The sequence below is a fragment of the Phalacrocorax aristotelis genome, chromosome 4, assembly GCF_949628215.1.
Source record: "Phalacrocorax aristotelis chromosome 4, bGulAri2.1, whole genome shotgun sequence".
In the NCBI taxonomy this organism is placed as follows: Eukaryota; Metazoa; Chordata; class Aves; order Suliformes; family Phalacrocoracidae; genus Phalacrocorax; species Phalacrocorax aristotelis.
In genome coordinates this window covers 63,782,393-63,795,023 of record NC_134279.1, presented here as the reverse complement: position 1 = coordinate 63,795,023, position 12,631 = coordinate 63,782,393, and the positions used below count along the sequence as shown (strand labels likewise).

Here is a 12,631-nt window from a genome sequence, read left to right as displayed (position 1 = left end):
TGCTTTGGTCTTACCAGAATGCGGTAAAGCAAGAGTGGAAACTTTGACTTATTTCAGTCAGTCAGTACTGGTGTGTTTTGAAAGGCTGTCCTGTGGTCTACAAACACCTGACGAGCATGCTGATCCCAGTAAGGCAAGCCTTCAAAACAGCTCTGAACATGGTTGGGCATCTGGAAGACACACAGGCCGGTGAAATTGGAAGGACAGATCTTAGAGCAGTCTCTTGGGACATGGGAGTGGAATTGAGTCTCGCAGCCTGAGTCAGAAAGGCCAGCATTTTCAGTTCATCTGCACAATTAATCTGAACAAGCCCTAAAGGCTATGCTTGGGCACTGGCTCATGATTGTCTCTGCTGTTTGGTGGTGTGCTTCTTGGCTTAGCTTGAGCCTGTTTGAGTAGTACCCTCCTAGACGACACCCTGGCACTGTTCGGGGGATTTTATGGACCAGGACTGGCCCCAACAAGCAGCACACAAGGCAACCGGATTCTCAGGAAAAGTTTAACTAGTCACAGCCAGACAGTGGAGCCTGACCTTCATTAGGTTATTAATACAATCTAGTCAGGGAGACTGGCTTCTAACTTGTGCAATTAAAGATACTTGCTGTGTAAATCCATGACTCAAGGTCATGCCATAATGAACAGACAGAAAACACCGTGCAGGTATCTTGGTTCCTCCTTTGTTGGACTGTTATAAAATGGTTCTGAGCTCTGCTAATGGTCTTGTGCAGGCTCCTGTTCACCTGGCAGACCTGACGGATGTCTGATAGCACTTACCAAACAACTCAAGTTCCTGAAGTCAATGGGCACATAGCGCTGGTGCAATTTAAGTTTGGAACCTCAGTGCTTCAGAATATCTAATCTACAGGAAGTGGGGTGGTGTATTTTTGTTTGCTTGTTTTTGTTTACCCAAACACACCTAATACTCTAGCATAAACATCTTCTGCAATGCTTTTCCTTTCCATTTTGGTTACTCATTGCTCCCAATTTTTTCTGGTTCTGATGCTCACATATGCAAAGCTGTATGCAGCTGTCTTTAACACAGATACCATGTAGTTAGGCAGAGGCTTGCTGCTCCTTCTTTTTTTTTTTTAACTGTAAATAATAGTTTGGCCTTCTGGCCTAGGAATTGGGTCTCTTCATAAACATCCAAGCTGTGATGCATTTCCAGCATGTCTATAGCCCAGTAACTGCTGTTTCTCCATTTACAATGCTCTGTTTATTAGGGAATTGCTCCTGCCACCTAGATCTTAGAAGACAACATGGGAAACTGCTCCGTGCTTGGACTTCCCTCATCATTCCTTAGCTTCCTTACACTTGGGCTTGTTCTTCAAAAATTCCAGCTGCTTCATTTCCTTCTGTTCTTTCTCGATGCCCCAGCCTCTTAATGCAGTTCATGCATTTATGGAAGGAAGGAAAGGGTGTGTGGGTGAAATTCCTCGGCTGAAGCTAATTCAACCTGTTTTGTACCTTTGTGCTGCATTTCATCCAGGATAAGGGTCAACAGCCAGTGTTAAATACCATAGTCCATTAGTCAATGAGGACAGCTTACACAGACAGGCGTCTGCTATAAAACAAATCTCTTCACAGATAATCCGTGTTTCCCACGTGCTTGGAAAGACCATCTACGGTTTCCCTGTAGCTCAAATGGGAATACAAAAGTCCCAATAGGGGATATACTCATAATCATATATATAATCATAATCAGTGTACTAATTTCCATGAATTGGCCTCTTTTTTTTTTTTTTAAATCACGGAATAAATTTCTATTGCAAGGTGTGACTTTTCAACATGTATTAATATAAACTTTAAGCACACACTCATGCCTGTATATTGGGATGTAATGTTCGTCACTGCATGGACTGGGAAACAGCATCATGCACTGGTCACAAAATCACCCACATAAGGATGCCCACTTCTTTTTCTGTTTGTGGGGTGCGGGTGTGATTTTTTTTGTGGATGTAGTGGAATTATGCAGCTGCCTTAACTTACCAGCCTCTCCCTGGGAATTGTTTGATTCTCCAGGTTGTCAAATAATAGTCTCCTAGATCTTTTAAGAAGTGACGGATAATAATGTAACTATTATTATTTCAGCCTTTAAACATTGCCAGTTTATTATGAAGAGTTGCTTATCTTAACATACTGTATTATTCAGTGGAACTTCTGATGTAATAGATAACAATAAACAAAGACCTAACTATGAACTGCTGGCATCAAGAAATATATTCCAGCTTCAGCAATTGTCTTCTGGAATACAGATGTGAAATCACATTTCTGGCAAACCTCCTCAAATAAGTTAATAACTAAAGTTGAACATGAGCTTAATTTTGGAGAGGACAAGTCAGTCAGCCTGACTGCTAACGCTTAACTCTGACCCATAGCTACATAACCCAAACCAGTGCTGCTCTAAGAACCACAAGATTTCAACATATGGGTTACAACCAGGCCACCACCACCAAACTTCCCCGAGATTAATGTTTTGTGACGGGCTTCAACAATAGCAGCACTCCCTGTGTAGGGACTGTCACTTACATATGTCCTATAGGTAGTAAAATCCATCTTGCATGTGTAGCTTACTACAAGCAAGATTTGCCGTACGTGTACCCAAACAGTTAGGGGGGTTTGTGACCACTCTGTCTGCCATTTTGTGCCTAATGGCATGCCTGTGTTGTGAAAACTGTCTACTCATCTTCAAAGGCTACGCTTTCTGCAAGACCTCTGGGCTTACCAGCTGACCCTGCCAACTCTCAAATGCACCCTGTTTTCTTTTATTAAGTGAGAAATGTAAAGGTGAGAAGATTCTTAAAATATCCATGTAGTTGCGTTAAGGAGTTTGATGCAACCAAAGTTAGTTGCACAAGGTTTTGCAACCCAAATAATATGCTGCTGATCCATTTGCAATGGATGCCAAAAGCACAGCATATAGCCTCGGCAAGCCAACAACTGCTTAGGATGTAGAAGTGAAGATCCTTTTTAACACCGCAAAATACTTTGTAGAAAGGCACACCAACTTATGCGTAAAAAGCACAACAAAATGTGTTACATGGCCTCTATATCCGACTGCACTAAGAACAAACAGTACTGTTTGGACTGTCCTTGCTGAAATTAAAGATTGTAATGTGCAACACAATTCTCCACATATATAAGCTTGTGTGTGTGTGTGAAGCTTCAATATCTGGATTTCCCCCCCCCCAGCTTACTCAATGGAACTGCTGTCTCACAGTATCAACTCTTCTCCAAACACTTTTGAATTTTCAGTTTTCTGCAAGAGAAATATACCCTCATGATATGTGTATACATACATTTATATATGCATATTAATATCTCTTGAAGGTTTTTTTGTTTGGTTTTTTTTTTTTTTCTCCTTTGAATTAATTAATTTCATACTGAAAAATTCCACACCTTGACTGAAAAACAAAACCAAAACTCTTCCAGGTCTGCTCTGTGAGAATTGCTTTCTTTGAGGAATACAGCAAGGTTGATTGTCCCACCTGAAGCTAAGAAAACAGACACCTAAATAATGGTATTGAGACTTTGCAACAGCAATTTGTTATTGTTACGAGAGACTTTAATCTGACAGGTGCTTTAAAAAAAATCCTTCATATACAGGCTGAATTAGAAAAATATTTTTATTTACAGGAGTAGATAATGTAGTGCAAGGAGAGTGGATTTAACCCTCAATAATGCATAGATTGATGCAAATTATAGCCTGTGATCTACACAATTTGCAGAGGTGCATGCACACCTGCTTTAAAGGTCAGACCTTTCCTACAGCCACTTCCTTACCTGACAGCTTTAAATCAGACAGAAGGCATTTGCACGCCACACTTATCCATATATCCCATCTACCATTTACCAAATAAACTGTCATTAAAACAGGTGTCTTTAAGAGTTACTGCAGAACATGAAATGAATCCTTTCCAATGTTATCTATCTAAGAATCAAAAAATAAGTTGTTCATTTACTTTGTGTCACCTGTTCACACTTAGCTTCCCTAATGAATAAGAAAATAGACTTTCTTTGGCAGAGCAGGAAACATTAACTGTTGTGTCTCCCAGGGAACTGCTGACACGTTGATGTTTCGAGGGTTAGTCAGCAGAACTGCTATGTTATGATCATATTGCAAATCTTCCTGGTGTGGTTTTTTTCCCAAACCACTCTTCACATCGAAGAGTTAGGATGGAATATAAAATGCCAAAAAAGTAATTGCTATCACTGCGTGTACTGAAGTCCTGGCAGGTGTGCCATGGAACCTGGAAACTGTTGGTGACTGGGTTTCACGTTTGTATTGCTTCCATGCTACCAACTCAGAAAACTCTGGTAACTTCACCAATAAAATAAGCTGAAATGCAGTAAAGACAATTTAATAAGACATTAGGTATGCAAGTAAAATTTCTTCTTCATCAAAACCAGTGGGAGGTTTGCTCATTCTTCAATGAGGCAAAGACCCTGCATGTTCTCCTCCAGTCCTTCAATGAAATACAGTATGATCTTGTGTTGGGTAGAGTGAGATAATCTGATTTATCTGTTTGGAGTGTTAAATAAATTGTAGAGATGGTTTTTCTCTATAGTAGAGAAATTAGATCAGTGAATTCCCCTACGATTTTGGCTGTTGGACTGCATTATTAATGCCACTACTAGGGCTGGTTGACAGTTCTTAGCTTTGTAGTTGTTCATATCTCTTCTTCCCGGTGGAACGTCAACCTGAAGAAAACTGCACTTCAGCTCGTAACAAGAGGATTCTGAGGGTTTGAATCCTGCTGTGCTAAACTGTTTGAAAAAGAAGATTCATCTTGCTGTACTAGTCTGGCAGCATCCTCGTTGGTATGGCCTGAGGAAGAAGGTTCATCTGACGATGGTTCTGATCTTGTTCCCAGAGAATGATGGGCTTTGGAAAAACATCAAAAGAAATTATTAAAAAAAGACCCCACTGTGCCTAGTAAGTCTATTCATCAATATTTAAATATTATGTGGATATAAAATCACAATATAAAGATAATACTCAAAGGTTATGAAATATCAAAAGAAGAATATATGGAACTTTATACATATGTAGTATGATTCCCAAGTTACATCAATTATAGCTAGCAAGAAAGGAAAGCAGGATTTCAGAATTCTTTCCACAGTCAGCATATTATGCACAGCTACATGTCTTAAATGCTGTCTAAGAATTATAAAATTCTAATAATCTTTTCATATTTTTAAACACTATTCCCTATAGTGTGGGTTGTCAATGTGGAAAGTAATTTTTTTTCTGTATTTTATTACAGAAGTATGTCAGAAAACAGCGTTTTCTGATACAGGCTTAAGCTGCCTACTGGGGTTAAACCACAACATAATAAAATGTATTTAGTGGAAGAAATTCTTTTCATAACTGGTAATATCCGTTTCACAACTTTGTGATCAAGATCCTGTCTTGCAGTTTAAAGTGAAAGGGTTGAAGCTGGTGATGCTTTTTAAATGATGACTCATTATTTTTGCATCTGATGGTAGGGGTTTTTCCCTCTTTCTTGAGCAAAGTGGTTCTGCCTCTGATCTCTCTTTCAATACAGTGAGAAAATAATGGGAATTTTAAAAGACTGAAGTCTGGCATTTGGTTTTCTGTCCCTTAATATTCTCTGTCCCATCAGAACAGAGAAAATACAGCAAACCCTTCTGGTTCAGGACATGAGGAGTCCTGTGCTGATTGAATTGCTGAAGTGCTGATTGAATGCATTTACTGATTTTGCTACTGGTCTGAAGAGGCTGAACTGCCTCCTTCTAAGTTACTCAAATGTACCAGCTCTCCGAACCTCACTTTTTCTCCTACCTTGTATCTGAACAGATCCAGTCATATGAAATGGAACACAGTTTCATCACATATTGCAGAGACAACATAGGAAATCGAAGCCATATAATTAACAATACGGCATGTTGAGACAAGGGAAAGACTATCTTATTTCCAGTCATAATCTACTGCAGTTAACGTTTTTGTTACGAATTTCCTTTATCAAAGGAAATTCTCCAGAAACCAATAGGTTTAAACCTACATCTCACTTCGTCCACCCCTTTCAAATGATCAAAAATGACTTGTGTGTCAAAGTTGTTGCTGTTCAAAAGCAGCTCTTCCAAATCCTGCTTTTAATTTTGAAGTTCTTACTGAAATAAAAAGATCACTCCTCTTCAGTTTTACCACGAGAAATACTTACCAGATAAAGACTGAAAATACTGCACCGTGAATGCAACCAGAATCGATAGAAGAAAGGTTCCCATGAAGTAGATCTGTGACAGTAAGTTTAGAAACATATTAGAGCAGTGTAAAGCCAAGGTAGTGCTCCCAATGAACTGTGCATGTACCAAAGGAGCAATACATACCAGAGTAGATTGTAAAATATTGTTCCAGAAAACTCTCATGTAAAAATAAAGCAATGCTAATGAGCATGGACTAATTGATTCTTGGTTACTGTTATTCCAGCACCTACAACAAGAAGATCAAAACAACTAATTAGTCCTGCTCTACAATTTTGTGGCATCTGTCATCTGGAAATCTCAAGTGTGTTTGCAGCAAACCTCAGTAACCCAGAAAATAAGCAGATAGTATCATCACTATCTCACAGATGGTGAAGAAAAAATTCATAGAAATACCAGATTAACCTCATTAAACACAGAGTACCTTACCCTAGGAGTATATTTTTATTTTCTTGTTAGCCAACAATGGGTCTAAGCATCCAGGCTACCCTTGCCAAGCAGTCACAGTACAGCGTCGTACCCAAGATACTTTGTTCTAACTAATGAGAAACAACAGCAGCAGGACTTGATTCCAGATTAGACATCCAAAATCTGCTTGCCTATGCAGGAGACTGGTGCCTAGACCCACTTTAGAGTCAATGAAGTACTACATGATGTAGTCAGAGCTTAAAGAGTGCTTTAGCTGACTAGCTGCAAGGTATCTGTTGTGGGGTGAGCCGAGTTGCTTCTCAGTTCCATCAGTCAGGACTGCACCAACTAGGGGAGTTTAGACAGCTGAATCGCAGGCACCTATTTTAAACTACAATTGACTCTTTACCAAGCTGAGGAGGGAGGTGGGTGGGTATAAAAGTCTGTGCCCTTCTGGACAAAAGTGTATGATGATAGGAAACCCCTGCAGTGCTCTGGAGTTATTCTCACTGCAAAGCAGATGGATTCAGCCCAAGTGAAGGCAGAATTCAGACTCAAGCTTACAACCCCAGATGGAGCAGCTGGTCCAGAAGCCCTATTTATCTGGCTGGTAATTTCATGTGGAGTGGAGGTAATTTAGGGAACAAGTTCAGGCTGGCTGCAGTGAAGAACAGTTTCAGTGGATTGTTGGTGAATTGACAAATGAGGTTTTAATGTTGATGATATCTCCACTTCTTTGGGTCACACAACACTCAGTAGAAAACCAGAACATAAACCACTCATTCTTGGTTCACAGCCTCATGTACTAACCGTCAACTCCTCCTTTAAATATCTGAAAGGCAAATCTACAAATCCACCAAATATTGTGTAAGCTTGCCATTCCCACTGTGCTTTTCAACACGTTGCTTTACCCAGGTAAAGGAAACCTAAGTTCTGTACCAGAACCAGAGGTCTCTAGGTGGTTTGTGCATGAACAGTGCTGGCACAGGCAGTTCAGAGAGCAGACCTGTAACCTTCTCACATATCTAATGTTCTGTGCCAGGATGTTCTGGGGCACAGTGCGAGCAGAAACAGGCTGGAACTTTTTTGCAGAATAAATAGGAAGGACTGCTATCACATACTTTTACATTCCACATTAAAATTATGCTATATTTATCATGAAAAGATTGTTTTGGACAGTATACAAATTGTCAGTGCCTAACTTAGGAACTTAAATACACAGAATTGGAAAATATCTCCTGGATCATTAAATCTAGTCCCTGCTGTTTCAGGTAACCACATACAATCACATCTCTAAAACAGGCATAAACTGAAATATATTTAGGCAGTTTAAGCATTTCAAGCATGTTGAGCTTAACCTGCCTTAAATCATACAAGTGACCAAAGTTAATAATTACAGGAGTTGCTATTCTCCCAAGTAAATGCTACTCACATGGAAAAACAGAAGATGCTGATTAGGGGGAAAAAAACCTCACCTGTAATAAAGTTCCTGAAGAAGTGAAGTATTACTAGAATGCAATGCCCGATCAATTTCCAAGTGATCCAGGATGTAGGAAGGTATGGAATTGCCCTCTTCTATGACAAGGGCCAAATTAAAGAAACCCTAACAATAAAAAAGTATACACGCTTTTTAACCATTAAATTTTCACATGTATATTTAAAGTCTAATATAAGCATTAAGTATCTAAATAATTATAACGGTCTTCTATAAATTCATTTAGTATAATGTGATCTTGCTTGAGTAATTACAAGAGCCTTCTCTCCTAACCATATACCCAGCTAAATACTGAATTAGTGTTCATTTGTTGTGACACTCGTTTTCTTAGAAACCACCTGGAAAAAGATCTGAGCTTTCTCATTTTTAGTTGCTCTTTAAACATAGCCACATATCACACTGTAATCTTTTATCTACTAGGGAAATTTAGACTGAAAGCAGAAATGGGTTCCTGTTCTGTTACTGTTAAATTCCCCTCCACCTAGCTCTGTAATTCCATAGCAATCTGAATAGTGAAACTGAGAGCAGAAATTTGCTCCACACAATTTAAATCCTTAATCTTAGAGTTTTGACAAGTGTTAGGCAACCCTATGTCTTTTCAGAACCACGAAGATGAACACACAGGAGATATATTACGGGATTCTCCATCAGATGGGCTTTCATACTTTAAAGAACTGTTTATGCCTCTCTTCTTACCTTTGCTAGTTTAGCAGTAATGTTTTGTCCCAGTATCCTCCAAACAGAATCCAACTATGCTATCTCTAATAAATTCACAGACAAGATACTGTCTGGGAACACTGTCATAGGGACAGGGAGAACAGAATATTGCACCCAGGACACTTCAGGAGGGTCTGAGGGCAGGACACTCAGTGTTGAAACATTCCATGTCTTTGGTAGTGTGACATGGTGTATCTTTTGATTAGAAAACATTTTAAGATTAAGCTTTTGTTGGTGGAGTGAACAAAATTCACCCTAGGATTCACCGAATATACTAAGGGAAATGGACCGGTTGTCTTATTTCCTAAAATAGCAGGGGGCAGGACTGGAATAAAACTCAGCAGTCTGTTAATTCTTCCCCTTGTAGGAGCAAAAATACCAAAGTCATAACAGATTAAATTGTGTCAAGGTAGGGTAGCACCAGATTAGGCCATTCACCTTTATCTTTCAAAACAGCCTAACTCTAGGACTGTCCATCTATGCTAGGTTTACCGTCTATTACCATGAAACAGCACCTACCTACTCACAAGGTATTTTGAAATAATTATAACTTATTCTAGCAGGTCTCTTCAGTGCAGAAGTAGCCAAGCAGAATAACCAGTCTCATGTGAATGAGGATTCTTGTTCTAAACTTTGATTTTTTTTTTTATAAACACATTACAACTGCAGACCCACCTGTGAATCTCCCTCTAACGCAGCTTGTGCGTACATCCGCACTGAGAGCTCAAGGTCTTTAGAGTGGTTCTGGTAACCATAGTAGTAGAAATCACCCATCTTCAAATAAGCTGTGGAAGACACCAGAAGCAGATCATTTAGAGTACACATAGAGATAGAATTAACCAACTATTACTATGATGGGGAAGTTAATAGTAATTCTATTTAAAGCAGCATCTTTAAAAAAGAAAAAAGCTACCCTGTCTCTGGTTGTCTCTTTGGCTACCTTACATCAGACTGACTATTGAAAATATTTATACTGGCTGAAATTTCTCATGGTTTCTCTTTAATGAATTTAGTGAATGATATTGCTACTTTTACAAAAACTAAGACTTAGCAACTTTAATACTGTTTTCCTTCTTCACTTGCTGAATCTGTCTTTGGGCAACCTGTAGCCTTATTATTCAGGTTATCCCTACTAACTTGATAAGCCTTAAAAACATGCTGTCTAAGTGCTTGTTCTGTACCTGTCACTACGGTACAGAACCCATCCCCAAACTTACAGAACTTTGCTGATGATAATTAATTAGTTTCAAATCCAACCCAAACCCAACCCAGGACAACAACAGGTGTAGAATTTTCCTGGTCTAGAAGAAAGCAAAGCCCAGCAAATACTTTACAAATATCTTTCTGTGATATTGCACAGTAATGAAATGCGTCAACAGAGTGGCCATTGACCCAGACACAAATAAGCGTAACATCGCACTAATCTACGCTAAAGATTTTAAAAACTCCCATGACCATGTCTACACTTAGATAAGTTTTCCCCAAATGGTTTGAAACATTTCTACACCTTGCCTTGTGCATCTATGACAGCCACCTAGAAATTCTACCTGTTTTTACAGTGGACTGTAGCAGAGCTCTTCCAGGAAGCAAGTCACTGACCCAACAGAAAGACTACATGGACAGGCTGGCACAGATGCAGAGTGAAAGGCCATGAACTCTGTAGTGAATCATCAAGAAGAGAGTTCCCCTCAACCCTACCAACTGTGTCATTCCAGCCTTGGCCCAGAGAGCACTCCCATAATAAGCAGCGGCACTGAGGTCACCCTGTGTCGCATTGATAATGTAGCCCTGGGAATCTCTGCTGCCAGGGTTAGACTCTCCGCCCCAGGCCCTACACTGGGGATTTGATCCTCCACTGCTGCAGAGAGGGATCTGAGACAAAAGCCCCCTCATGTTATTCATGTGAGGAAGAGATAAAGTAATAAAATCCTTCCCCTGTTGAAGCCAGCAAGTCTCTCCTTTACTTGAATGGAATTACAGTCTCACCCCATGAGTCTGACCTTCAGAAGCTTCTCTAATATAAGATTGTACCAGTGGATCTGCCAAAGGGTCATCCAAACTGCGCCTTGCTAAGGCATCTACAAACTCCCTGTGAAAGCTAACAGGGTTTGTCAGCTCCTGCGGCTTCAGGCTGTATCAATGTGGTATCCAGTTTCCATGCTGCTGTGTATTTAAATGAATAGCTTGAATTACTTTTACACTCCACTTTTCCACGTGCTTATTACAAAGCACTTAAACCTTCTTGTGAGACAATCAGATCAATGTTTTAAAATACTGAATAACTTTTTCAAAGGCACCAAAATGACTCAGTCACTAAAGCCATTTACCCATAAAGATGTAGTAAAATTTAAGGCTGGAGGAATGTAACCTGTATGTAAATAAACCTTCTGTTCCAGAAAGGCTTTTTTTTTTTTTTTTAAACAGAGAATCCTTTAGTTCCGCAAGATAAGATGCGCCAATGTTGATAAACTCTGTACCCTAATAGAAAAACTCATAATAAATTAGACAAGGACTCTTTAACCTTCATTAGTTTCTCATGACTCAGTTATGATATGGAATTATATTTGCTTTTGGGTTTTCTCTTTGATAAACTAAACAGCATGAGCTCCTAAAGTCTACTGCTATTTTTTTCCCTTAAACCTTGAGTCAATTGCACAGGCTCCTACATATCTAGCCCCTTTTCAGAGCTTAGCTTTTTTATTTTGTTTTATTCAAATTTCATCCATGTTACGCCATAAAAAGGAAATTCTCAGAAAAGCTGTGCTGAAATACAACACTTAAAGTACTTTTTTTCCTCCTGATATTCCTATCAAAACACTGAAAAGGAAACGTATGATAAGCAGTGATTACTCTTCCCTTAACTTGCTCACTCCCATGGAAGTTATAACAAACATAGTCTTTGAAATTAAAAAAAAAAGGTAAAATTAAAATTGAAAAATAATTCCTTAAGCATACCAAATGAGGGTGCATTGACTTGAGAAACAGAGAAATTGTAGTATCTCCAAACACAATCAGTTGCTAGGTATTTCCTTGCTAGGTCCTGGAAAGAAAACAATTGATCCATTCATATCGCAGATAAGAGATTAGGATCACAGCATTATTAACAAGTGTTCCTTTCAGGATAATGAGTTGTGAATACTTTTACTTACTGGTCTTTCTTCACAGATGTGTGCTAAATTTGACTGTGACACTTCAATCCCAGTTTCAGCTGCTAGAACGTAATGCAGCAGAGCTTCATGCCTAACGTTTGATAAAATAAATTAGTGAAAAACCTAACAAAAATAACATGCCTTTTGGTATAGTTAAAGAAAACCCCAACTAAATAAGTTGATACAAATCACTTAAGAGCACAATTTTGGCAAAGGTTTAAAAGCTGGCAAACCCATGCAACAGCTACACCTACTGGCAATGCTTGGTGTAACAAGCCATAGTGAAGCTCAAGAATTTAGTGTTTTCTTCTCTCTTAGGTTGAAGCTAGATTGGCTCCGGTGTGCCTTTACTCTAAGTGCAAGACTGATGATAAAGTTGAATTGTTATTAAGCCCAATTATCTATTTAAATGTTTCAGATAAAACATTCTTAAAAGACTCTTACCTTCTCCACTTAAAAAACAATCCGTAATTAACTTAGCTGTGTATATATCTGTCAATCATTCCTCTGAGTTCTTCTTTGGTATGCTTTATACTGTTATTTCTACGACTTGCTTGCCTTGTCTTTTTAGACTATGGGCTCTTTGGAGCAGGAATTGTCTCTCATTATATTTGAATGTGTGAATAAAATACAGTCT

The 12,631-nt window shown here is 38.9% G+C and overlaps 1 protein-coding gene across 2 annotated transcripts in view; it reads right to left on the bottom strand.

The window, feature by feature from the left end:
- Positions 1–3,608: 3,608 nt before the first annotated feature.
- SEL1L3 (SEL1L family member 3) overlaps positions 3,609–12,631 on the bottom strand; it is a 40,927-nt gene continuing 31,904 nt past the window's right edge. For both annotated transcript variants that reach the window (XM_075091728.1, XM_075091727.1), the window contains 7 exons: positions 11,995–12,085; positions 11,801–11,885; positions 9,521–9,630; positions 8,109–8,236; positions 6,352–6,454; positions 6,186–6,258; positions 3,609–4,885 (listed from right to left, as the gene is read on the bottom strand). In XM_075091728.1, the coding sequence (XP_074947829.1) occupies positions 4,719–4,885; positions 6,186–6,258; positions 6,352–6,454; positions 8,109–8,236; positions 9,521–9,630; positions 11,801–11,885; positions 11,995–12,085 (757 nt within the window). In that variant the 3' untranslated portion in view covers positions 3,609–4,718. The remainder of the gene's footprint in view (positions 4,886–6,185; positions 6,259–6,351; positions 6,455–8,108; positions 8,237–9,520; positions 9,631–11,800; positions 11,886–11,994; positions 12,086–12,631) is intronic.